Source organism: Crotalus tigris, unplaced genomic scaffold, assembly GCF_016545835.1.
Source record: "Crotalus tigris isolate CLP2741 ecotype Arizona unplaced genomic scaffold, ASM1654583v1 scf7180000020377.207858, whole genome shotgun sequence".
Lineage (NCBI taxonomy): Eukaryota > Metazoa > Chordata > Lepidosauria > Squamata > Viperidae > Crotalus > Crotalus tigris.
The window spans coordinates 33,566-60,961 of record NW_024097997.1 but is presented as its reverse complement, the minus strand read 5'-3'; the positions used below and the strand labels follow the sequence as shown (position 1 = coordinate 60,961).

Below are 27,396 nucleotides of genomic sequence, written 5' to 3'. Positions count from 1 at the left end.
GAGGAACATGGGATCCTAGAAGTAAGGGCTTCAGTAGAGAAAATGCTAAGGCAGTGCTTTTTCCATTATGGACAAGAATTTAGGGAATTGTGGTTCCAACATATTTGTTGGAGAAGACTGTGTTACAGTGCTCTGATCTACTTCTTTTCATTCAATAACAATCCTCTCTAACAGTAGCTAATTGCTGTGCTTGCCTTTCCTTCACTATTGCACCCTTTTCACTTCAAAAGCAGTTCTTCTGCCCAAGAGTCAGTAGCTGGTCTTTCACAGATCCAGGTCCACCTAGTTCTCCAAGCTTTTCCTTTTAACCATTACATCATACTGTTCTCCCACCGATGTAGGGAACTGGGCTGTAGGGGCACTGAAGCAGTCTTTTTCATCCTTCTGCTTAAATGTCAATATATTAGTTTGTGTCTGTCAGCTGGGGCTTTCTTCCAAAATGTAAAGTGGTTTGAGGCAGGCTGTTTTGACCTCTGAAGAATTACCATCCTGTGATTTAACTGAATTAAGTAAAACTTTATTCAGAAATAAAAAAAAATACATGAGATTCATATGGATTTGTCTGCACAGTTGTTGCAATAAGCCAGTCATTCATATGATAGGAATTGCTCAGAAATGAAGTCTATATAAATTCTAAAAATGGCTTAATTTTTGCAGGATCCTTATCAAGGCACTATTGTGTTAGCTACTGTGAAAGGTGATGTCCATGATATTGGCAAGAACATTGTAGGAGTAGTTCTGGGCTGCAATAATTTCAGGTAATGAGACTCAATCTTTTGATCTTGCACATACCTCCTTGTACTGTAATTATTTGACAGGCTAGAAATATCTCCTGCAAGTGGGACATTTAATAACTTGGTTAAAGTGCTAGCTTTCTAAGGGCAGCTTAGATTGTTTTAATCAACATTTAGTAAATACGTTTGTTTATATCATTTAAAAAGTACCAAGTCTAAAAACCAGGTGGTATACATGAAGTTTATATGTTCACACAGGAAAAAATTTAGTAAAGGGTGACATAATAGTTTTGCTAGCAGACCTGGGTACCCCAGGATGATATGGAGTAGTTTGTGTAATTGTTGCTATCGGGGTGGGGTGGGGCAGTGAGGTTTTGTTGGGTTTTGTATTTGGGGTTTTATTTCTGTAAACCACCCTGAGTCGTTGTGAAGGAGTTGGGCAGCCATATCATTTCATAAATGTATTAAACTTGCATGAATCTCTACAGGATACTGTGTACTGTAATAAAAACATGGGCCAGTTAACTGTTCCATCACCACAAAGGCAGACGCTTTTGGCATCAAATATTTTAAATTTACTCTCAAGAACTGCTTGGAGTAAAACATGAAAGTATATATGCGAACATAAAAGCTCTGCAGAAACTTGATCAAAGTACATGGTTGATTTGAAACTGTTTAATTTCTCCCTAACTGGGCATATTCAGATATATATTTAATCTGGGAAATTTTTGTCTGGACGTTGAGTAGCCAGTTCATAGGTCAAAGTCCTCAGGATTTGCAATATGGCAAGTTATCTTGAAATGTTTGGTAGCAGTATTACTGCCCAAGAAGTTCATTTCTCAATTATCTATTCTTGTTAAATAAGAAATCGCTGGAATTAATAGAAAGTGTAACTCAAGCAAGTGGGGTAATAACTAAGAATGGGGCAGGTGTTTTATAAGAAGGCTCCGGTATAAGGGTAGATTACAAGCCAAGTGTTGTTCTCTTGAGTTTCCTAGTAGGATGATTGATCTTTTTTGTGCACTATGATAACAGAAATGGATTAATTGAGCGTATGTGCATGTTGATTAGCAAACTGCCATTTCCTTCCCCAGAGTTATTGATTTGGGAGTTATGACACCATGTGACAAGATACTTAAAGCTGCTCTTGAAAACAAAGCAGGTACACACAAATGTGATTTGTATATGTCCAGTTTTGAGGCATTTCAAGAATATATTTGCATCATATGAAAATGTGCATCTTCAAATGCTCACTAAAAAAATGTAAATTAAAATGCAAATTAAGGTGATCATTGGTACAATCTTTATTTTTTCTTGAAAACAGAATCCTTAAAATACATTAGGATTTGTCAGAAAAATTGGGAGACAGTAAATTTGAAAAATGGATAAAAGTTTCATTTGATATTAAGTAATCCATTGGCAGATGTGGTTATTTGGCTCAACCTCAATGCAATGATTTACTTTACCATGTAAAAGTGTAGCCAGCTTATAAAATTCAATTTTCTTTTATTTATTTAAGGATAGGTTCTATGTTTATTTTCACCAAAATATCTAAGGTGGTTTAAAAAGTAAGTTAAAATTCAAATACTTTAAAAAAATTCATTTTTAAAATGTCTGGAAGGATAAAGTTATAATTATCTGGTGTTAAAAAGACAACAACGCTGTGTTCACCATACACATTTGAGATATTTAGAAGCTCTAATCCTACCCATTTCACCCATGAGTTGAATATCCAGGGTGATATCTCTAGATTCATAAAGTTAGAAGAAAGTTCTAAGTTCGAGCCATGGCTTCATTTGACAAGTGGATCACATTTTTACCTTAAAGTTTAACATAGATTCTGAGAATATAGAGAACAAGTTGGAAATATTTAATTATTTATATTTATAGATATAATTGGCCTGTCTGGTCTTATCACTCCATCTTTGGAAGAAATGGTATTTGTTGCCAAGGAAATGGAGAGGCTAGAAATAAAGATTCCTTTGCTGATTGGAGGAGCAACTACTTCCAAGTAAGTTGGGATTTTTTTTTTTTTTTTTTTGCTATAGGCAGGGGATGTTAATCTAAATACATTGAACTGCTTATGTAAAAAAGAATATGATTTCTAAAATTAACTATTTTATGTTCCTTTTAGATTATTTTAATCAATACTTATTAGATACATTTATTTATACCATTATAAAAGTACCAAGTTTAAAAATCAGGTGCCTGAATCCTAATTTACATTTCAGAGAAGTTATTGATTTCCTCACTGAAAAAGAGATGTATGAAACTGATTTTATTTTCGGTACGAATACACATTTGTTCTAGCAAAAATGAATTTGGTTTTGCAACACTGAGAATCAATACATGTTTGCATTAACTAAATTTGCATGCAAAGGTCCCAGGAGAATTGTAATAAGTCGTAGATTGAAGATTAAAAAAATGTAATGGGATGAGAAAGCCTAAACTATAAGAATTATTTCGAACTATTTCTTCTAGTTATAAATGGCTGTTCTATAGCAGTCGATAATGAATTAAGTACCTGATTTGGTTATGACACATATGCTGTAAATTTGTGCCAGTGTGTAGTGAGAATTACCTTTGCAGCACTGAAAATGAAATCATAGTTTTTAAAACATGTAAAGCTGGCATTCTGGAGAATCTGGAAGATTCAGAGAATGATAGAATTGGAAGGCACCTAAGCCTCAGGCAGGGAGAATTTATCTGAGAAATGTAACCTTTTAGTTACCAATTAGTATATTATGTTAGAACTTCTTGAAAATAAAAGATTTTTTCAACCATCTATATAATGGATATATTTATTTGACTCTTTGTGATGTGCAGTTGGCTGTCATTTCCTTGAAGGAGAAGATGAATTTACCAAGAAGTTAGAGATTTCCCATCAGAATATAATTATATATGTACATTAAGATGCTTGTTGTGACTGTTTTTTTATATAGTTATTGTTTTCTTAGGTTTCCTTTTATGTTATTACAGAACTCATACAGCTGTAAAAATTGCTCCACGGTATAGTGCTCCTGTCATTCACGTCCTGGATGCCTCCAAAAGTGTGGTGGTTGTAAGTTGTGATAAAATTTCTATCTGAAAATTTATACTATTTGGTGCATCCCAGATGTATTAAGATTATAACTCCTAGCGCCTTGGCTATATAATTGGTAATTCTGGAAATTGTAATCCCCTAAATCTGTAATAAGTAATATTCTCATGAAGCGATAGTCCAAATGAACATGAGTAGTAACTACCTTAGTTTCAGATCTCTGCTTTTTCCTCCTAGACATGAGTTGCTAAAATGTTGTTGGATTTTAACTTGAGGGACCCTAATTACTATGCAACAACTCTTACTCTTACAGAATCCTGTAAGGAGTGGTCTCAATATCTGCATGCATGGAACAAATAGGCTATAGTAATTTATTCTTATTTGCATCAGCTGGCTCATCTAAATAATTTATTTTTTTAATTTTGGTCTTTGAACAATTTTGCATTTGTAAAGAAACCTTATTTCAAATGTCTTGAAAGATTTTTTATGGAAACCCACTTCTTTGTAAATGTCTGTAAATATTCTGTATTCCTTGAAGTTCTTTTGAACCCCTCAGTATGAACTTTCAGACTTGTTGAGCTCTCCTTTCTTCATTTTGGACCTTAAGGAAAAAACTCAACCACCCTCTTCCTCTGTTGTATATTCAGGAAAAAAAAAACTGATAGCAGTTTTTGGTGTTTTTTAATGTTCTAGACAGTTAAGAACAGAACTGATTAGACTTTTGTATTTCTTCTTCAGCCATGATTGACTATAAGCAGTGTCTCAGTCCACATTAGCCTGCTTCTTGTGTACAGTGTATATAGTGTATAGTGTAGTATAGTGTAGGGCAGTGGTTCTCAACCTGTGGGTCGGGACCCCATTTGGGGTCGAACAACCATTTCACGGGGGTCGCCAAACCACGCTGTCCGCCATTTTTTTCCCTTTTCCCCAGCCGTCCTACTCCCTCTTATTGGTGGCCACACCCACTTGGGGGTCACCACAACATGGGGAACTGTATTATGGGTCACGGCATTAGAAAGGTTGAGAACCACTGGTGTAGGGACTGATTTAAAAGTTGGGCATTTTCACATTGCTGTCTGACATCACATCAATAATACATTTTCAGTGGGATCATTAAGCGTATGAAGTATATATGGTTAGATGAGGCTTTTCTTTTTTAAAAAATATATTTTATTGATTTTTTAATATAAATATCTTGATATTTGGTAAACAGCGTGTTGTCTGGGTTTATATTTACAAAGTAATCACTATCAATTAATTTCTATATTCCAAAATCCACATTATAGCTTTGCTTGATTTTCTCTTCTTCCAATAATATCCTCTTTGCAACCTAAAGTAATACAATTCTTATTAATTTGATAAGTAACAATTAAATATAAAGGTTTTTCTAAAATTCCCACCACTAATAATCTCATTAATATCATGCTTCTTTTTTATCTGGTCATCTTGGTTGCCTCGTCACAAATCCTGTTTACAATTCTTATTTAAATTTATTTTCCCTACAATGTTCAAAACATTTCTACTGGTTAAAATTTTTCCAGAATTAATTACCTTAAAGTATTTAAATCTGTTTTCATATCTTAAAAAACAAATAAGAAAAAGACACAAAAGAAAGACATAGAAAAAGAAAAGACGTGAGAGAAAAAAAGAGAAAAAAGGAGAAGAAAAAGAAAAAAGGAAATAATATACTACTTAAAATATATATCTCTCTTGAATTAGTATATACTTATTTCCAAATTCTTTCTGTTCTTTTTATCCATAATTAAACCTATGTTTAATCTTTAAATGTTCCGTTTAATAAATCCAATCATCTAATCTTTTAACTCTATTCAAAACATTTTTCCCATTTTTAGTTATCAATTGGAATTTTCTTAAAATCAATTACATTTAAATATCTAAAACATTTCCTTTATGTTAATCATCCTACACATTTTTATAGTTCTCATATTGAAAAACAAAAGAAAAAAAAAGAAAACAAGGTACTGTTTTACTTAGAGAGTTCATCCCTCTTAAATTAAAATCTTTCAATTTCTTCAGCCATATTCAAACAAGTGTTTAATTTTTAAATATTCCCTCTGATACATCCCATCTTCTGATTCCTCAATTCTCACTTTAGCCCTTTTCTTTTGCCAAGCATCTCTCCCAATCAATATATTCTGTTGCATCAAAGAGTCTTTCTGTCTCCCCATTTCTTGTGGTACTCCCAGTGGCTCAGCAATCCATTTTGTCAAATCTTTTTCCTTATCCTCAAATTTTGTTTGTGATCGTAGAGTTATCTTTTCAATGTTCAATGATTCTTGTAAATCCTTCTCCACTTGAATCTCCACTAGCTTATGTTCAGTTGTCTGCTTTATATGATCTCTCTCATTTTTTGTTTTCTGATCATTTGATTATTTGACATTAAATTAAGAATGCATTTATTTAAATTTTCAAATCCATTTTTAATTTCCTCATGGTTTGAAATTAATATTATTTGCATTTGTTGTAAAGAACAAACATTTCCTCCTGGTAAGTATTTATTTTTTCTTGGTATGTTCTTTCTGCAGATCTCTGATGCTCCATAATGACCAAAAGTCCTTTCTCTACCAATCACTTTAAAGTCACAATTTAAAAAATATTTATAATCCAGGAAGGTCAACTTTTTCTAAGTTTTGTGGTTCTCACTTTGTAGATAGTCCAACTGTTCTTTGTTTGATCAACACCTTGAAGGTCATGACAACAGGCTTCTCTTTCTGGGCTGTATATTTAGGGCTTTATTTTCATCTACCACTAGATGTCAGCACCAGTCCATCTTTCATTTTTCCCCGTAAACTTAATTCGCTGCTTCCGTTTAGAGGAGGGTGGAACAAAGACACCCTCCTCACTTTTGGAGGATTTTTACTTTTGGGGTTTTTCTTTTTTTCTCAGGAAATCAGTCAGGTAGAAGAGAGAAAATCAATATTCTTACCCAGTTCAGTCACGCTGTTTACAATCACACTTAGTTTAGTGGGTTTGTTGGCTTCGGCTGCATGTAGCTTGGGCTAGATTCATGAATGACGCTAGCCTTTCTTCTGATGGTTTTTGGAGAGCTTTCCCCAGACATCCGGATCGAATGCCATCTCCCCAGGATTGATGGGGCTTCCCTCCTTCCTTGCCACCTCTCTGGGGTGGCTTTTTTCCCATTTAGAGTCGCCAAACAGAAAGAAATCAGCCGTAAGGTGCGGAGCCCACAATCCCTCGGCTGTTGCGCTAAACTGCGCAGAACCGGAAGCCTAAATGAGGCTTTTCTTAAGGCAGCAGGGCAACTAGTGGGAGGGAATAGGAGGAAATTTTTAATCATCAGTTCCAGGGCAAAATTCTACATCTCATCAGGTACCCCTGGATTTTATCAGCTCAAGGGAATAGCTTTCATATCATCCAGGAATGAAGGAAAAATCTTCCTCATCATCTTCTCATTTTAGACTTGCTTTCTTAATTAATTCATTTTTTCGTATTTGAAGTCTGCAGATAATACATTCACCTGGCATCCTTTTAGTTGAAATAGTATTCATAATAAAAATATGATGTATCTATCAGGAATTCTGTGATTTTAACAAAATAAGTTGCACATATTCGTTTGAACTATTAGTGCATTAGGGTTTGTAAGTTCTCAAAAAAGAGAATTTTAAAAATAATGCATAGCATACTTCAATTAGAGATTTAATAATCATGTTGTATTTGTTATAGTGCTCTCAGCTTTTAGATGAAAGTCTAAAAGATGACTTTTTTGAAGACATACGAGAAGAATATGAAGACATTCGACAGGATCATTATGACTCACTCAAGGTAAATAGTGGTTAACCTATGTTCTAATATCACAGGAGCATTGTGTAGGGTGTAAGGCTGGCCATGTCAAACCTCTCTTAGTAGCCCATTGGGTCTTCACCTCTGGTCCTGTCTCCTGCTTTGTGTTAGCAACTTGGTAATTCAGGTTGCTATGACTTATATTTCAGGGGACATCTTACCTAATATCATCCCTCAAACCCCAGTTTGTGACTGAGGGATATGGTCACATCACCAGTAATACTTACTGGTGATTGAAAGGTCAAATAGCAAAACATGAAAATAATTTCAGTAACACTATCTCCTCTGCTTCTCTGTCTCGATTTCTTTTTTTATTGAAATTTCAGATTTTAATCTGAAGTTGTGGGAAACTCTTAGCTGAAGCTTTTTCAAATCTTCATTTCTAACTTCTTCCTGTTTCTTTCTTGACTTCTGCTTTTGTTTATAAGAGGACTTGTATTTTTTTGTACTCTGCCAGAGGGTGGGACTGATGGGTTTCTGTCTATATAACAGGAAGCATCTTTTCCTGGCGAGGATGTGGATTCTTAATCTACAGTCTACACCTGGAGATCTTTATTGGGAATCTCTAAGTTTTTATTTATTTATTTATAATTGATTTATTTGATATATCTAACTGTCAGTCTCACTTTTATGTGACTCTAGGAGAAAGCGTTTAGTTCTTCCTGCTTACAAGGGTGCCTGCCAGGCTTATATTAATTATTGCTAGCTCTATTTGCTCTCTTTTGACTAAATTAACTGTTACACGTAAACCACACAACAATAATCTCCAGGTTTTTTTCTTCCATACGCAGGAAAGAAAATACTTATCTTTAGAGCAAGCAAGAAATAAACGCTTCTATTACGACTGGAAAACTGAGACTAAATCAGGTTAAGTTTTAAAACTGTTTTGTGCATATATATATATATATATATATATATATATATATATATATATATATATATATTCATTCCTTGGTGCTCTCTGAGCGTGGTTGTTTCCTTGGAGACATTTCATTACTGAAGTAGGTAACATCATCAGTGCTCGACAGTACTGAGCTACAGTAGATGTATTTTCTTCTATTAGGAACACAGGCATTTTCGGGAAAAAAACTCCATAGTGAATTGAAATTGGATTTTAATTTAGTTTTCAGTATTTAACTGAAGAGAAACTCAAATGGTTACTGTCTCTACTTTTGTTAAGAATTACTTGGAGAACTGTTATAAATTGCTCTCTTGCCTCTCTAGTGAATTAATTTTATTTTAATTTAAAATTAAGTTATATTTTAACTTTAAACTACGTTGAAAATATATAAGAATTAATAAATAAGAAAATATATAAGAATTAATAGGGTTGTTTTGTATTATAAAGATTAGTCGGCTGCTTTCCTTAAGAAATGGCTTATAGATTTCTGTAGGACTGTTCACTTCAGCAAGAATTGGCCCAGCCAATCAGTGCCAACAGTGAGAAACTGTTGTTCTTACCGCATTTTATGAAGCTTCGGGATGCTGAGGCCAGAAGGTGCTGCTCTCAGTGATAATGCTGACCTTGTGGAATAGCTTCCTCGTTGACATCAGGCTAGCCCCAAAGACTTTTAAAGATAGTGTTGTTTTGAGAAGTCTTTCCCTGATGTTATCACATCATCTTTAACTTCTCTTTTTTATTATTTGTATTTTTAGGTGTTTATTTACAGTGTTTTTATGGAATTTTGTACAGTGAATATTTTATCAGTTTTACATTTTCTTTAAGAGTCATTTGATTGCAGGATAGAAATGTGATTCTTACTTACTATTTATTTACTGATGAATACTTAAATCAGTTACTCTTATCAATCTGCTATGCTCATTGCTAGCACCTTCAAAGGAGTACTATGTATTTAGAATAATTAAGATTCCAAAAACATTAAGAGAAAGTTATATGAAAAGAATTCTTGATCTGTGTCTGCCTTATCTGAAGTAAGTAGCAAATAAGTTAAAATTGCCATATGGAATTTTCCTGGAGAATCATAAACAGCTCCCGTGAATCAGATCTATATTCTATGAACAGTTAATTGCAAAGTTGACATGAGGAATCCAGATTAAAGCATCCCTGACAGATGAAAGGCACCACAGCTTTAGTAATCAAAGGATTTGTAAAGGCATGATTTTTCATATGCAATAGTTTACTGTTTCTGTTACTTCTTTTTTGCTATCTCATACTACAAAAAAACCATAATATATTCTTATTATTTCCAGCTGGTTAGTTTAAAGGAAATAAATGTATAGTCAGTAGTGGTCCTATTCGTTGGATTCATTGATGTTCCCTGCATTCTCTTCTATAGCAGTGGTTCTCAACCTGTGGGTCAGGACCCCATTTGGGGTCGAACGACCATTTCACGGGGGTCGCCAAACAACGCAGTCCGCCATTTTTTTTCCCCTTTTCCTTAGCTGTGCTACTCCCTTTTATTCTATTGGCTTTTGAAAGCCAATAGAATAGACTCTCTTGAATAGAGTCTAATTCTATTGGCTTTCAAAAGCCAATAGGAATTGTCCAGGCTGTCTCTGCCCTGCTGAGTTCGCCAAAAGTCCCATTCTGCAAATGGTGCTGCACCAGTTGAGTAGTCCTCGACTTACGACCGGTTGAGTAGTCCTCGGCTTACGACCGGTTGGGGGTCGCGACATTAAAAAGGTTGAGAACCACTGTTCTATAGGGTCCAAAGACACAGCCTCAACTAACTGAAGTTAAGCATATGATAATCCTTTAGCCATTAAGTGTTTGTACTAAAAGCATATTAAAATAGTCTGTTGTAAAAAACATACCGGTATGTTAAAGTACAAAATTTGCATGTTGAACTTTCATAGTGAAACCACAGTTCCTTGGCACTAGAGTCTTTGAAGGTTATGACTTAGAGAAGCTGGTGGACTACATTGACTGGAAACCATTTTTTGATGTCTGGCAGCTTAGAGGCAGATATCCCAACCGGGGATTCCCTAAAATCTTCAATGATAAAGTAGTGGGTAAGCACAATAGCATTTTCTTTAGTGGAGGATCTAAAAACTAGGTTAATTATTATTTAAAATGCCTGTAGTTGTGTAAATATGCAAAGGAATTAATGATACAGATGAGATGCAAATAGATTTATTATCCATAAAACAATTATGTAACGAGTAAATTCATGTTGTCTTTATCTTGACATATAGTGAACACAACTAATTCCATCAACAACTTTAGATTTTAAAGGCTTGTGATTAGCCAGTCATTAAATCATTTTTTTCTGCCATGGCAAGATATTATTTTGGGCCACCTGTAATCAGTGTGTGGATAAAAATTTACAAGATTGTTTATATCTTCCTAACTTAATAAGAGAAAATTGTATATTTAGGTACTATCCCTAGGAAATGTACAATATTCATATACTCTTTCTGAAATATTTATTTTCATCCAAATGCCTGTGGATAACAATGCAGTCATTGAACAGATGTGATAAAGAAAGCAAAAACAGTTATTTTAAAATTGAAGTTAAAAAAAATTCAAACTTTGATTACTTTCTTTAAAAATTCTGTGAGTTTATTTTAGGTTTTGATGACTGGGTTGACATATCATGGTAAAGCATAATATGATTTATTTAGTTTTAGTTTGTATTGTGTGTGAACCCAACCATTAAAATTTATTCAAAATGATTTATCCAGCCATTCTTATCATTTTTTTTTCTCCTTTTTTAGGAGAAGAAGCAAAAAAAGTCTACAACGAAGCTCAAAACCTGCTGAAAAGTTTGGTTACAAAAAATAAGCTTAAAGCCAAAGGCCTGATTGGATTTTGGCCAGCTCGTAGCATTAAAGATGACATTTACTTATATGATACAGAAGAAAAACTACAAAATTTGGAACCAATAGCTAAGTTTTGTGGCTTACGACAACAGGTATGGCTTGATTATATTCTACTCAAATGAAATGTTATTTAATTCAGATTGTGAGCTTGAACTAATCTTTAAGCATTTCCTAATTATGTAGAGCAAGCAAGTTGGGATCCACAGATGTTTGGTTAGAAAATTCCTAAATCCCAGCCTCCAGAATGGTTTGTCAAGAATTATAAGATAGGGGAATTATTTGGAGAGGATAAGATTGATTGCATCTGAGAGTTACAAATTATACACTCATTTTGCATTGTTTTCTTTAAACATGCCTGTCTGACTGACTGGTTTTTTTTTTTGTGTGTTTGTTTGTTTTTTGCATCTCTGAGATGTAAAAACATCACTTTTAATTATTTTACCAACTTGAAAGCTTTGTTTTTAATCTGAAAAACATTTAAAAAAAACACCTTTGCAGCTAGGGAACCTGCAAATATAACCTGTTATGCAGCCATTGTATCTTAAGTCAAATGATCTGCCTTTAACTTTATATCTCCATAAAAGTCTATACAGGATCATTTATCTGCTAGATTGTCATCATATTAAACCTGTTCCTTTGAGCTATAGTAATGCAACCTCCTACCTTGTCTTTAAAATCAGTTAAAAATGGAAGAGTTATATAAGAAGCTAAAGAAAAGATGACTGCATTTATGTAATAAACCTTCACAGTATGTGTGCATATATGTGTGTGTAATATGAAGATAATTGTCTTAAAAAGTTAGCAAAATGATAATGATGTACTGTATTCTGTAAGCTTATGAAGATATATAACAGTAAATTAAAACAAAAACATTTCACAAAAAGTGAACTGTAGTACTTGGATTTTGGGTCCTTATTGGAAATGCTGCGTAGAAAAGTTGGAAAGTGAATCTTTCTGTGGATTCTAAATATATTTACATTTTTGAAAGATAATCTCCAATATATTCAATGAGGTGACCCCATCATCTTTCTGAGTAATTGGTTCTTGTATTGAATTGTTCTTACTGCAAGGATATTTTTTTAATGTTCTGACAGGATCTGCCTTCCTATAACACAAGCCCATTATTTTATCTCTTGTACGATAAGAAACATGTTGATTATTCCTGTGACATTCAGGAATTTGAACAGTTAGTATATTTCTTTGTATATTTCCAATCTCTGCAAAATCTCTTCATGGAATTATTTTCTAGTCCCTGATCATCCTTGTTGCCTAGTCTGAATCTTTTTTTAAATTGTGCCTTCCTAAATCAGATATTATAATCAAGGTGGGATCTAACGTACTGAATTTTTTTAATAGATATTTTATTAAGTTTTTATAGTTACAAATCTTTAGTGCTTAATAAACAACATGTTTATTAACAACCTATATCATCTCAGACAAGTGACTGTCTAGCCTCTTCTTAAAAATCTCCAGTGATGGAGCACCCATGATTTGGTTGTGTCCCAAATATTTTGGAGTGATGTATCTTCTTTCTTATTTTCTTTAAAGAAAAATTCCATTTCCTTTGCTACTTTTTGTATAAATTCTTTCTCTTTCAATAGAGATTGATTCAATGTCCATCTTAATTTCTTCTTTGTTCCTCTCCATGTCATCTTTATCAGATTGTGATCTGCCCATGATTTCTGGAGGCAACCTGTTCCACTGGTTAATTGTCCTCACTGTCAGGAAATTTCTCCTTAATTCCAGGTTGCTTCTCTCTTTGATCAGTTTCCAACTATTGTTTCTTGTCCATCCCTCTAGTGCTTTGGTGAATAACATGACTCCCTCTTCTTGGTGGCAGCCCTCAAATACTGGAATACTGCTCTCATGTCTCCCCTATTTCTTATTTTCTTTAGACTAGCCAAATCCAAGTCCTACAACTGTTCTTCGTATGTTTTTGTCTCTAGGCCTTTAACCATCTTAGTTGCTCTTCTATGATTTTTTTTCCAAACTCTCAACATCTTTCTTGCGATATGGCAACCAAAATTGGCTGCAGTATTCCAGGTGTGGTCTTATTAGGATTTTATAAAGCGGTACTAATACCGCATGATCTTGATTCTATGCCTCTGTTTATACAACTCAGGATTGTATTTTTTGGCTGCTGCTGGACACTGATGGCTCAAAATCAAGTGATCGTCCACTAGGATTCCAAGGTCCCTCTCACAATTACTGTTTTTAAGCCAGGTCTCGCCCAATCTGTACTTGTAACTTTGATTTTTCCTGCCTAAATGTAAAATTTTGCTTTTGTCCACGTTGAAACTCATTTTGTTGGATAGGGCCCATTGTTCAAGTTTGTCAAGATCTTTTTGGATCCTGAGTTTGTCTTCTAGGGTGTTGGCTACTCCTGCCGGTTTGGTATCATCTGCAAATTTGATGAGTTCCCCTTCAATTCCCTTATCTAAGTCAGGGCTTTTCAACCTTTTCATCCATTGTACCACTTTTAGGATATGGCAACATCCAAGTACCACCAGTCACCTAGCAAGGTGTCAAAAACTTGATGATCAAAAAAAAAAAAAAAAGGAAAAAAGTGATAAAGTACAGGTAGTCCTCGACTTACAACAGTTCGCTTAGTGACTGTTCAAAGTTACAATGGCACTGAAAAAGTATCTCCCAAGGCAAGTCGAGCAAGACACCTGCCTGCCCGGCACTCTTCCTCCTGTCTGAGGTTTTCATTGTTGTGAGTATTTCTTTTGAGGATTGGCAGTGGGGGTGGGTGGGGTGGTGTTTGGTATTTATTCCCCCCGTCTGCTGGGTGGTTGCAGCAGTTTTGGTCACTTCACATGACCCTGGAACACTGTGACCATCATAAATATGAATCAGTTGTCAAGCATCTGAATGTAAATCACAAGACCTTGAAGATGCTGCAACGTTCCAGCTGATCGGGGCTTCTTCTGGGCTCAGCAGAAGCACCAGGATCAGTGCTGCTTTCCAGATGATTGGTGCTTCTTCGGGGCTCAGCACTGAGCCCTGACAGACCCAAAGAAGTGCCGATCAGCTGGAAAGCGGCACTGATCCTGGCGCTTCCGCTGAGCCCTGATAGCCCTGCATCTCCAGCCATCTCTCGCTCAGGCTTGTGCGGTGCTACCACCGGTTCAGCTCATTCCCCTCCCCCGCTACTTTTCTAGGATGGTCGCGTACCACCTGCCAGGTGCCAATGCACCACAGGTGGTACCCATACCACTGGTTGAAAAGCCCTGATCTAAGTCATTGATGAAGATATTGAAGAGTACTGGGCCTAAGACGGAACCTTGTGGTACCCCACTGCTTACTTCTCTCCATGTGGATGTAGTGCCATTGAGGACTACTTGTTGAGTATGATTTGCCAGCCAGCTACAGATCCATCTGGTGGCAATGTTGTCTATTCTATCTTTTTCTAGCTGTTTGTACTCTCTCACTATTGTACTCAAGTTCTTAGCTGTGTCATTCGTCCCAATGTGGAGGAGGAGGAAAGGGTAGTTATCAGTAGGCTTAATTATTAACCATCTACCTGGCTTATTGGCATTTTCAAAGTTTTGTTTTGCTCTTTTAATTTGTTGGGCCATTTCTTCAGCTTCTATTAAATTTAATTTGGGTTTTATTATCTCCATTTGTTTTTTAAGCATTTTCTTTTGTGGATCTCTTTGTAGTTCTAGTTCTAATTTCGTCAATTCTTCCTTTAGCTTCATTTGTTCTTGGTTTTTTTCCTTTGCTACTTTTCCATTTCCTTTGCTACTTTTTGTATAAATTCTTTCTCTTTCAATAGAGATTGATTCAATGTCCATCTTAATTTTTTCTTTCTTCCTCTCCATGTCATCTTTATCAGATTGTGATCCACCCATACATTAGTTTCTATCTCAATCTCTTGTATGTTCATTCTTAGTTCAGCAGATATCCATATCATATCGATTCTAGACCATGATTTATGCCTGTTTGAGGAAAATGTATATTGAGATTTCTTTGGATTTTTATCTCTCCACATATCCTGTATACAAATTTCTTCTGCCATTTAAAAAAAAAGCCTTAGGTAAAATGTTCCTACCTCTTTTCTCTATTTTACTACTTCTGTAGTCTAGCTTTCCATCTACAATTGCATTAAACTCTCCTACCAAGCAAATATTTTGATATCCCATTTCCATTATTTTCTTATGCAATTTTTGATAAAATTCTTCTTGTTTGTTATTCAGTGCATAAATTGCCACCATCAATGTCTGTTTTTGGTTAATGTCATTTTGACCATTAGTATTCTTCCTTCTTCATCTGGATAAATTTGTTTGGGGTTCATTGTTTCTTTCATATATAAAACTACTCCTTTTCTTTTGTTGTGCTGATGAAAAGAAAAGCTTCCCAATTTTCGGACATTCCAGAAATTTATAATGTTGTCCTTTAATATGTGTTTCTTGAAGACAAACTATATCCATTTTTAGTTTTTGTAGTCATGTAAAGATTTTTTTCTTTTTTAAGGGAGAATTCAATCCATTTATATTCATTGAGAGAATCCCATTATCCTTCTCCATCTTCTTCAATTATGTTTAGGTTTTATTCTTCTAGTTGTTCTTATCAGTCTCCGTTCTTTTCCCTTTGCCCATTCTTCTTGATTTATGTTTTCTGTGTCTTCTTCTTCCCTTTGTTTGGCTGCCCCTTCTATTGCTGTCTCTTCCTGTTTTCTAAATTCCCATTCTGGTTGAAATTCCGAGCTTCCTTCTTTAAAAAAAGCTCTATGTCTCTCATAAAATTCCATTGCTTTAAAGACAGAATCCAATCTGTATCTTTTGGAGTCCCAATTGAATAGTATCCCCTCCAGCATCAGCCATCTAAAATTCACTCCTTTTTAATTTAATTTTTTGGTCAAGAATTGATAGTCTCTTCGTGAGTCCTTTATCATCCTAGGTATCTGCTTCAAGACTACAATTTCTTTTTCCTTGTATTGCAGTGGGTCATCTCTGACTCTTCTTAATATCTCACCTCTTATTGATTTTTTGACAAATCTAACATGTACCTCTCTAGGGACTTTGTTTCTTCTTGCATAACTTGAATTGACTCTAAATGTTTCATCAACTGGCTGCCGAACTGCAGCCAGTCTTTTACTTGCTGGTTCAGAGGACTTCCTCAGATCAAACGGATTGACTGCCATCTCTCCTTGATCTAAGAGGGCCCCCTCCTTCTTTGTCACCTCTCTGAGGCGACTTTAGACCCTTTTCGGGCCCCCAGGAAGACGAATTCAAACGCAGGAGGCAGAGCCCTTCTTCCCTGTGTCCAGTTTGCTACAATGCGAAACTGGAAGTCTAACCCATTGAATTTTCTGTACTTGATATTGTATTTGGCATGCAGATATGCCACTGACAAGTTTGGAATTAATGTGAATAGCATGAAAAGAAAATCTTGTGATTATCAGGATGCTGCCATACCTTTTCCTCCAGATGTCTGCATGTTACTGTAGATTGGGAGAATCACTTGTCAATATCTTGTCCTGTATTATAGTTAGGTCTTTTATATTTAACATTTTGCTCAATTTATCATTGTAGGTTGAAAAAGACTCTGGTTCTACAGATCCCTATTATTGCCTCTCTGATTTTATAGCCCCCCTGGAGTCTGGTGTTTCTGACTATTTGGGGCTCTTTGCTGTGGCATGCTTTGGAGTAGATGAGCTATGTAAAGAATATGAAAAACAGTCAGATGACTACAGTATTATTATGGTGAAAGCACTAGCAGATCGGTTAGCAGAGGTAATATATCATAGTTTTGTTTTTTACATGATTCTATTTATTTTTATTCATGTATTGGAAGGGAAGGGAACAGGGGAGGGAGGGAAGGAAGGAAGGAAGGAAGGAAGGAAGGAAGGAAGGAAGGAAGGAAGGAAGGAAGGAGCTGCTCTTTTGGAAGTAGAAGACTTTTATGTAGCAAATGTATTGTGATATTGGATAACTTACATAGTGTTTTATCCAATGATGTCATTTACGATAGAGGTCTTATTGATTCTTTGGAAGCCTCTGTCAGCAAATGAAAGAATGAATCAATTTTTATTGTTTATCCTCTCCTGCTTCACAGCGGAAGGGAATTCTGTAAAACATCATAAGCAGGAAGCATGGGAATCTGAAAGAAACATTTTGCTTTTATGTGTGCAAGTGTGAGAAATAAATGGATCAATTAAAATGTCCTGCTTCTAGCACAGCAACGTACAGTATCTACAGCAAGTACAGGGATACCTTTAAAAATGAGCCATGAAGTATTAAGGTAACAGTTACAGGTAATGGTAAATTGAGAGCCAATTTGGTTTAGTAGATAAGATGCTGGATTAGGAGAGGGACACCTGAGTTCCACTCCTGTTTTAGGCCTAGTAACCCCTGAGAAGTTTTCTCAGTGCCAGGAAGAAGACAGTGACAAACAATATCTACAAAAAAATACCAAGAAAACTGCACAGATTTCTCTGAGTAGTCACCAGGAATCCATGTAGATACCAGGAGTTAAGACTAAGTTGAAGGTAGGCACATAGTACATTTATACAAAAATGTATATAAAAATAAATTAGGCACTTGGACAAAGCAACACTAACGTTAGAGCTTGCTTCTGCTTATTTCTAAGGCATTTGCAGAAGAACTTCATGAACGAGTTCGGAAAGAATTCTGGGCTTATTGTAAAAACGAACAGTTGGAATTTTCAGATCTGCGTAAGATAAGATATGATGGCATACGCCCAGCACCTGGTTATCCATGTCAACCCGACCACACTGAAAAAATCACTATGTGGAGACTTGCCAATATTGAGGAAGCTACAGGTATCTTTCGAAGTTTGACTAGGAAGTTCTATCTTAAAATAGGCGGTGAGAGAAATTATAAATGCTTTGTTTTATTATCTTCCTTTGATGATTGAGATGTTTATAAAGATGAGGGGATGCCCATTCATCTCCTCTTCAGACTTCCTAAATGAGTTGTGCAGGTGGAAGAGCATATGGCCAAGATTCTGTGCATGTTCCTCATACTCTGTTGACTATTAAATCATCATCTATTTTTAGTGTATGCTTGAGGAAAGCTTCTTTTTAATAAATTCACAAAATCACTGTATTGATAATTTGCTAAATGATTGCACAGCTGATAAAACGATAATAGGAGATTTGCACTGGATTTTGACAGGAAACTGAGCTCCCAAAGAGTTTTTCTCAGAAACTGACAATTTTTAAAATCAAAATAGAATCTGTCTTCCAAAAAAGCGAACAAAATCATTTCCTTTGATTCTTACAGGTATTCAGTTAACCGAATCCCTGGCAATGTTCCCTGCCTCAGCAGTATCTGGTCTCTACTTTTCCAATCCAGCTTCTAGATATTTTGCTGTTGGGAAAATATTGAAAGATCAGGTAAAGCATTTTTGCCGTTACAGAAATTGCATTAAAAAGAAGAGAACTGGAAATGGGAATCAGATATAGAAATATACTACTTTTGATACCATCTCCTTTACACTAATCAATATGGTATTCCAGCTCTATAGAAAGTATTTTGTGTGTATTAACAGTACCAATTATTCTTGTTAAATATTATAAACTGAGCAAATGGGGGCAAGGTTCAGAAACCTGTAGTTAAACACCATATTATATTGCAAACATGGAAACTGGTTATCAATGATATTAGCAGAAAATTACTAATGTAATTTATGAAATCCTAATATTGAGTTATTTTAGATCTAGTATTAGTATTGCTTGTCATATCAAACATAATCAAAAGTTTTTAAAAAATATAGTTTTTTACCTGAAGATTTAAACATAGCTAGCTCTGTGACTAAGAATTATTGAATTATTTATTTATCAAATTTGTATGCCACCTATCTTGAATTTTAGAATATCTTTGCTATTGCATCAAGCTTCTGTGAAGCCTATAGATATATAAAAAGAGTGTGAGTAACTAAATAAGATTAAATAAGTAAGTGTAACTAAATAAGTTATATTTTACTTTATAAAAAATATTCAGCATGAAATGTGCCAATGTGAAAAAAACAGTAAAGAAAGCAATAGAAACCACAAATCCAAATGTATTGTAAAAAAAAGTCTGCACTGATCAAGTACTCAACTATTACACTAACAATCCAGTAGTACAGAAAATAAGCTATGTAAGAACTCTGTCAAAACACACAATGAAAACTTTTTAATTTCATAAATACACTAACAAATTCAAAAATGTCATTTGGGAAACTGTAGATATCTTACACCAAAAATGCAAGAGAATTCCTGGAGACATGGCACTCTGATGAATTGGTCATTAGTAGGCATGTTGGAATAAGCTCCATCTACAAACCATTCAAGAAACAAAGCAAGCAAAAATAATGAAGAGGCAAACAGTCCTGAACACCCTCTTCTTCAATAAAAGAAGCAATATGTCACTCCAAAAATAATCAAGGGAAAAACAATATCCCAATAAAAGCTGGTGGGACAAGCTACACATATACACAGCAGCAAATGGCAGTCACCCATGCAACAATGATGTTGCCTAGTTTGGTAATGACATGTCTGCAAAAGAGAAGCAAGCTCATACAACACCAAGAGCCAGCCAGCCAGATTTCAGCTGAAGGTAGTACAGTAAGTTGTTTAAGGGGGAATAGTTTTTCACACTGACCCAGTACACATTGAATGACTATATTTATGAAATAAATAAAAGCATAATTTGTCATTTGTTCACTTACTGTATTTCCCAGCGTATAAGATGACTTTCTAAACCATGCGAATCTTCTCCGAAGTCGGGGGTCGTCTTATACACCGGAAAATACAGTAAATTCTGCTTATATATTATAGAACCTCCAAGAAACTGTCATAACATTAAATGCCAAAAATAACTCAAAAATTTTCACAGAATTGTAGAATAGTTTTCTATTCAGAAAAAAATGAAATATAGTTTTCAGATATTTTGATTAGTGTAAGATCTGAAAGTTAAAATGCTAATTAGTCATCCTCTTATTTGTTCTATAGGTTGAAGATTATGCCTTAAGAAAAAATATGCCTGTGGCAGAAGTTGAAAAATGGCTTGGACCTATTCTTGGATATGATTCAGAGTAACTAAATAGGGTGATTGATTGTTTGGGTGATATCCATAACAGAAAACATTCATAAGCAGAATAGGGAGGAGATTTCTGTCTGTGTTGGGGGGCAGTATTGCTTCTCCATCCCCTAGCAGAGTCCACCAAACTTGTGGAACAAATATGGGAGAAAATTGCCCTTCCTCGTTTTCTGATTAATTTTAAATAAACAAGGAGCAGCTGTTCTGTGGGTAACCCTACAAATGATTGTTCAGTGTAGCTATCTGCCATGAGGGAAAAGAAACATCTAATTGTAAAATATTCTCTGCACTACATCAAACCTACAATGAGCTGTAAAACAACAAACCTAAAACAAAATTCTTAGATGTGAAGAAAATCTCTCAGTTTTGGCTACCCTGGAAATGTTGTCCATTTACATGCATATGCATATTACCATAAGTTATTTAAAATAAAGATATTCTTTTCTTCTTAAATTAAAGATCATTCTAATTGTATTTGGGATTTTGATGTGTGTATATGAAATATCCTTTGCCTGGATGTCTAAAGTTCATCTTTTTTAATGGAATAGTTTCATAAAGTAATAAAAGGCAAAATAAAAAATCAAATACATGAATATTTTATGAAAATTAATGCAAATATTATACAAAATCTGTAATTCACTACTGATACTGTAATCTGTAATTTTGCCTTCTGACAATATAGCTGATGGACATTGTTTTATAGCCTAAGCTCAGCAACTATTTGCACTGATGTGTCCCTCTATTTGGGAGTCTTACTGATATTTAATGTAATTGTATGTGTTGTGCAGTACTTTAGATTCTTTTGGAAGAGGTGCTTCAGAATGACTTGGGCTGTAAATGCAACACTTGTCTGAAATTCATAGCGGTCACCTCTTTTCAGAAATATGATCAGAAGAAAATGACCTAGTTGCTTTAGTGAGATGTATAGTAGTTGCCTTTGTGCTCCCATGTTTTCTGAAATAGTTTTTGTCAATTGAATCCCTCAAGCATTGCATGGCTTTAACATTTAATAACAAATTGGTTCAGAAAGAAGAAGGAATGTGGGAGATTAATAAGTGCCTTGATTCTTATTACCTTCTTAATATACTGGGATATATATCTGAATAGTAGGGCCAACTGTTTCATCTCCTAGCTTCAGGTGATTATGGCATATATTCACATAAATAGTTCTAGATGTTATGGAGTTCATATTTGCATATAAATCTAAAAATACTCTTCAGAATTCTCCACTTAAGTTGGGGTAATTGGAGTTCACAGGGTGCCCTCTTGTCATTCTTGTGTTCACGTTTTTTTTCTAAATAATTGCTTATTGATTATTATAATTGATTATTCATAATAGCTCAATTATTTACTCTTGAAGCCCTGGAAAATCATGCTCTTTTTGGAACTTTTATATTCTCTATTTGTAATTATACTCACAGGTGGCTAAGCCTTCTGTTCTGTTACTACAAAAATGTGCTCTGTTATTTCTGTGTTGTATTACATACCAAGAGCTGCCAAAACATTAGATTGCAAATCTTCAGATTTTTACATGAACAGTACCTTATGCCACTGACATAAGGAGGTCGGTTTCTTGAAATCTTTTTTTTTTTTTTTTTGGCCATCAAATTGCCTTTTTGCAGGCCTTTATGATATGTAGATTCATCAGTACTACATGTATTCTGATATCGATAGCTGGAGGATTTTAATTAGTACTGCTAATATTTTCACAATAGGTTTCATATGTTTTGTTTTCCCATTTTAATTTGAGGAGAATGTTTATTAATGATAGACTGCAATAATAATAATAGTAGTAGTAGTAGTAGTAGTAGTAGTAGTAGTAGTAGTAGTAGTAGTAGTAAAGTTGGAAGGGACCTTGGAGGTAATCTACTCCAACCCCCTGCTCAGGCAGGAAACCCTATACCATTTTGGACAAATGTCTATCCAGTCTCTTCTTAAAAACTTCCAGTGTTGGAGCATTCACAGTTTCTGGAGGCAGGTTGTTCCACTGGTTAATTGTTCTAACTGTCAGGAAGTTTCTCCTTAGTTCTAGGTTGCTTCTCTCCTTGATTAGTTTCCACCCGTTGCTTCTTGTCCTGCCTTCAGGCGCTTTGGAAAATAGCTAGACTCCCTCTTCTTTGTGGCAGCCCCTGAGATATTGGAACACTGCTATCATGTCCCCCCTCGTCCTTCTCTTCATTAAACATTTGTGGACTTCGATAGAAGCTCTCTAGGACCTTGATAAAACTAAATTAATTAGTTTTATATTTCTTCAATCTTAATGAAATAGAAGTATTCATTTTGACAGAGAAAAGTCTCACATTCTATAGATCTCAAACAATGAGGTTTATGAGTAGATGAAAACTGAGAAGTTTTGAAAAGTCAAATCCCCCCCCCAAGAAAAAACCCTGATGAAATATCACAAATAGTTCCTATAACACTTTCTTCTTAAGTAGACACATGCCCCAAATTTTGGGTAAACTGGATGAACCATCTGGAAGCCATATATACTGTTGAGTTTCTTTTTTAGATTGCCACCTGAAAGTAATGGAGGTCAGCCAGTGACCTGCATCCTTTCCCTGTGACAACCAGGTCACAACCTCCCACCATATCTTTCCTTCTCTTCCAATCCACTTAGCATTATCTCAATATTTATTCCTAATGTTCCATTCCCAAAAGTGTCATGTGAATCCTGATTGGTGTTATGCAGGCAGGAGTTTCTTGGTTTGCAAGGCGATCCCTAGATTATAGATCCTACACACTGTTTATAACTGAAGGATTATTATTCACACAGTTTTTATATTACATGTTTTGATATCTCTGTCAAATTACGATTAGCCCATCAGACTTCTCACCAGATTAAATAGTGTTAATATTCTTTATGCACCCCTGGGCTTGTGGAGGATTTATCAGTACCAAATTTCAAATAAAATCTCTTACTAAACTGTACTTTGGGATTCTTTTGTTAACTTCTTTTGCATCCTGCATACCTTATTAATATCAGCAAGTGTTCACTGTGTAGTAGATGCATAAGTTACTTTGATCTCTGGCAGTTGAATGAATGTCTTTATTATTTTGCTATTTGTTTTGTTTCTGCAAAAAACTGACAGATGGGGTAAGTGCCTCGGCAAACAAGTTGTCTGCTAGATATTAAAATCAAATTCCTAAGCTTGCCTCTTTGTATCTATCTGGGGTGGAGTAAAGAAGGCAGATTTTTTGAAGGAAGGCTGACACTTTTTTCCAACATTTTTTTCTAGTTTTTCAAGGATTGCAGAAAATATGACTTGTGGCATGAGACTGTCCCAGTGAGGAAAACCAAACATTTTTTTGACTCTTTGTTTTTAGATTTTTAAAGGGGAGATTGGCTCAGTAGTTAAAAATAGATGTGTTAAAATTGCAGAGACTTAATGCATCTATTTTTAACCTTCAAGTACAAAAAAAGAAAGTAATCAGTCTCTTTGACACCTACTTGGGGTGCCAAAGAAAAATAAATTAAAATGCTAGGGGCCTTGTATTTTTCTCTATAGCAAATCCCATCCCATTAAATAAAGTGTATTTTTTAAAGAAAATAGGATCTATCTTTAAGTTAGAAGTACAGGGAAGCAGTGTTGTAAATAGGATGTCTGAGGCTTTCTTTCTAACAATCTTTAAGTGTCAGGTACCAGTTAAGATGCTGAGTTTTCTTTGCTATCCTTGTTGCCTCTCGTTTTTTTTTTTTAAAAAAACCCTTTGTTTGTGTAATTGCAGAGCTTTATCCTTAGCTGTTTCTAATCACCAGTTTTTTTCTTTCTGGTTGTGGTGGACCTCTTTCCTTCAGTAGTGGTTTTGTGAGATACTGTAAGATTTATCTACCTGACTTTTATCCAACAATTCAAATTAGATTCTCCAACTATCTTCCCTAGTATTCCTGATTATCCCATTATTTGGCTACTACGATAAGGCTCCACTCTTGAGGGTTTTCATGAACTCCCCCCCCCATTTTCACATATTAACATTTCTGAATACTGTTTAATTTATGCCATTAAATTGGATTTGCGAATGACTTGTTCAAATCTCTGCGATCACCTATCAAGAAAAAATGAAATGAGAATTCCATGTGAGCTTCATTGGAGATACATAAATACATACACACTCTATTGCAATTTGAAAAGCTGTAGATAGAGTGGTGGATTTTTAAATGACTAAAAATTCAATTAAAATCCTTTCTGTGACATGAAACTCACTGAATATCATAAAAAGAATTGCTGTCTCTCAGCCTAATCTTGCTGAGAGACTAATTCATGTACATTATTCATGAAAAAGAGTGAAATGCATGGGATAAAATTATGTTTCAGCACAACCAAAATCAGGATTAAAAATATGCTACCCTTACCATTCTACTTTACAGTAATTGGTTCTTCGAATTCAAATTGAAGTTATCTTGATTTGATGAATTTCCATCTGGCAAGGATTTTCATAATTGTAGAGCATTCAGAAGGCTTAATAAAACCAGAAAGAAGGAATTCCCAGGAAGTTGACATGGTGGAAACTGTTCTTGGTTATTAGTGAAACATGAAACGTAACACAATTGGTCCTTTTAAATCTGTAAATGCTATAATATGGAGAAGGGAAGAAAGAAAAAAAGTCCTACTTTATTGACTTCAATCACCAGTGAAAGTTAGCAATTTGCTACGGAAATCCAGTGATTCAATCCTGAGCAGTTCTGGGCATAACAAAATTGAGGCTAGGAGGGTCATGGGGAGACTTATGGAGTCCCTAATTCAACGTTTATTCTGTCAAACAACTAGCGATAGCACCCACAAGTGCCAGCCACATATATACATTTCTAAAAATAATGAGTATCTAATATTTTATCTTGTTTTCTTCTGCTAACTATACTTTCACATTCTTTTATGGTTCAATTGTGTAAGACTTAATCGTGTATAAATTATATTTTAAAATTATTATCTAGCATAAAATGGCACCTGGTGTTATTTTTCTGTTAATGGCTTAGTACTGATATATTCTCAAGTCTTTGAATGAAAGATTAAGAACAAATAATTTCACTAAAGCTTAGCACTGATATTGATCTGCCTCGTAGTCTGATGGATGAAAGTACGTGAGTCTCAGACTCAGCTCATGACCAGTATTAAATATATATGGAGTTGGGTTCTTGGAACACTGTTGGAACAGCAGAACTTTAAACTAATTACTTTCAGTAGAAATTGAGTAAATTCTAAGGACAACTGACCAGCAGTTACAATTTTCCAATTTCTGCTTTGTATTTTTTGCATACATGAATCATCAATTCACCTGTGTTCAAAGACCAGTTTTCCATAATCTCTTGCACTTTAAATGTATTGTGTGTACAACTCCTGGAAAATATACTCAGCATGTCTAGTTGGGTGATGGGAATTGTAGTTTCAACATGCTTCAACATATTCACATGGGATGGTATTATTTAAGTTTCTTTTATATATAAATGTCATTGATTATCTATATGGTAGATTTATCCTACAACAGAATTCTCTCTGGAATGAATTTTAGAAAATTTAATCTAAAAAATGTACCTTGTTTCACTAATTCTAAACACACACAAATATTTCAACATGCTGTTTTTGTCTGTGAAGTCAGAACATTAAAATTCTAGCTCCAGGCTAACTTGCATCTTATGTTCTCCTTTGCCTTGAAAAAGCCACTCAGCTTTGCAGTCTCTTTTCCCTAGCTGTTTCTCCACTAGACTAATCAAACTTTGTCCACTGCTGTTTAGTTCAGACCCCACTATTCTCCATCAATGTTTATCTTTTCCCTTAATAACTAGCAAAGCTATAGTTTAGCTATGATTTATATACATTAAAAGTGTCAAAGCAAAGGGGATAGTGATTTAAAATGAGAATGTCTTGAAATGTTTTAATGTTATGTAGTATGGTAGTAGTGCAATTATTTGAAGACTACTGACATTCTACTTAGTAGTTTCTATCTGCAAGTTATCACCGCATATTTTTATGTGCAGTTAACTTGTCATACATTTCCTTCCATTAAAGGTTTATCTGTTCATTGCTTTGCTCTATTGTACTGTGCTAGACATTTTAAAATGTTCCTCACCACAAGAACATGGGGGTCGGTAGACAATTTTAACTCAAATTTCTCTCCTGCAACCTACAAACTCAAGCCCATTGTTCTTCTGGAGGATCTCTCACTTTCCCAAATCAGATACTGGAGAATACTTCAGAAGGAAAGAAAAATCAATAGATATCACCTGCGTTTTATCCAGAGGAATATTCCATTCTACTGTTTGTAACTGGATGTTACATTGCTATGTTATTTTTTATATTAAGGTGACTAGACAGCCTTACATTTTAAAACTCTCTAGAGGCTGAAACCATAGAGAAAATCAGATGTCAACACACATTAATAAGTATATAATTAGCTCCAATTAACACATCTACAGACTGTAACATACATTTCATGCACAATTAGCATCTGTGAACGTGAAGCTAAGAATACATTTCTACTTTTCATACTCTTACCCTTGTTTAAAAGCTTGTATCCAAGTTATGTGTATATGATAGTAGTAAGAAAATGGTTGAGTGGAGCGCTGATAATTATAGGGAATGATACATATATGGAAATCAATAGCATCAGAAAGTCTGTTAACTGCATTCTGGATTTTAATGAAAATTGAAAAGGTGAGTTTCTACAGATGAATTTGTAAGAATTTTTACAATATACATGAATCAAGATACCATATATGCCGGCGTATAAGGCGACTTCCGCGAGCGCTAAAATCGGCACCAAAGACGGGGGTCGTCTTATACGCCGAGTCGTCTTATACGTCGGAAATACTGGTAGTTTCCGGCGTATAAGACGACATTCTAGGAATGCGGCCCGGCGATAAAGACGGGGGTCGTCTTATATGCCGGGTTGCCTTGTATGCCGGCATATACGGTATGTGTTTCAGTAAAGCTGAATTATTTCGCATTATACATCCCTTGATTAACCCAAA

General features: G+C 34.9%; 1 protein-coding gene across 2 annotated transcripts in view; it reads left to right on the top strand.

The window, feature by feature from the left end:
- MTR (5-methyltetrahydrofolate-homocysteine methyltransferase) overlaps positions 1 to 20,890 on the top strand; it is a 73,962-nt gene extending 53,072 nt beyond the window's left edge. For both annotated transcript variants that reach the window (XM_039366807.1, XM_039366806.1), the window contains 12 exons: positions 658 to 758; positions 1,829 to 1,896; positions 2,625 to 2,745; positions 3,714 to 3,795; positions 7,480 to 7,578; positions 8,388 to 8,463; positions 10,414 to 10,569; positions 11,275 to 11,471; positions 16,920 to 17,120; positions 17,977 to 18,169; positions 18,633 to 18,745; positions 20,345 to 20,890. In XM_039366807.1, coding sequence (XP_039222741.1) covers positions 658 to 758; positions 1,829 to 1,896; positions 2,625 to 2,745; positions 3,714 to 3,795; positions 7,480 to 7,578; positions 8,388 to 8,463; positions 10,414 to 10,569; positions 11,275 to 11,471; positions 16,920 to 17,120; positions 17,977 to 18,169; positions 18,633 to 18,745; positions 20,345 to 20,431 — 1,494 coding nt within the window. In that variant the 3' untranslated portion in view covers positions 20,432 to 20,890. The remainder of the gene's footprint in view (positions 1 to 657; positions 759 to 1,828; positions 1,897 to 2,624; positions 2,746 to 3,713; positions 3,796 to 7,479; positions 7,579 to 8,387; positions 8,464 to 10,413; positions 10,570 to 11,274; positions 11,472 to 16,919; positions 17,121 to 17,976; positions 18,170 to 18,632; positions 18,746 to 20,344) is intronic.
- The last annotated feature ends 6,506 nt before the right edge of the window (positions 20,891 to 27,396 follow it).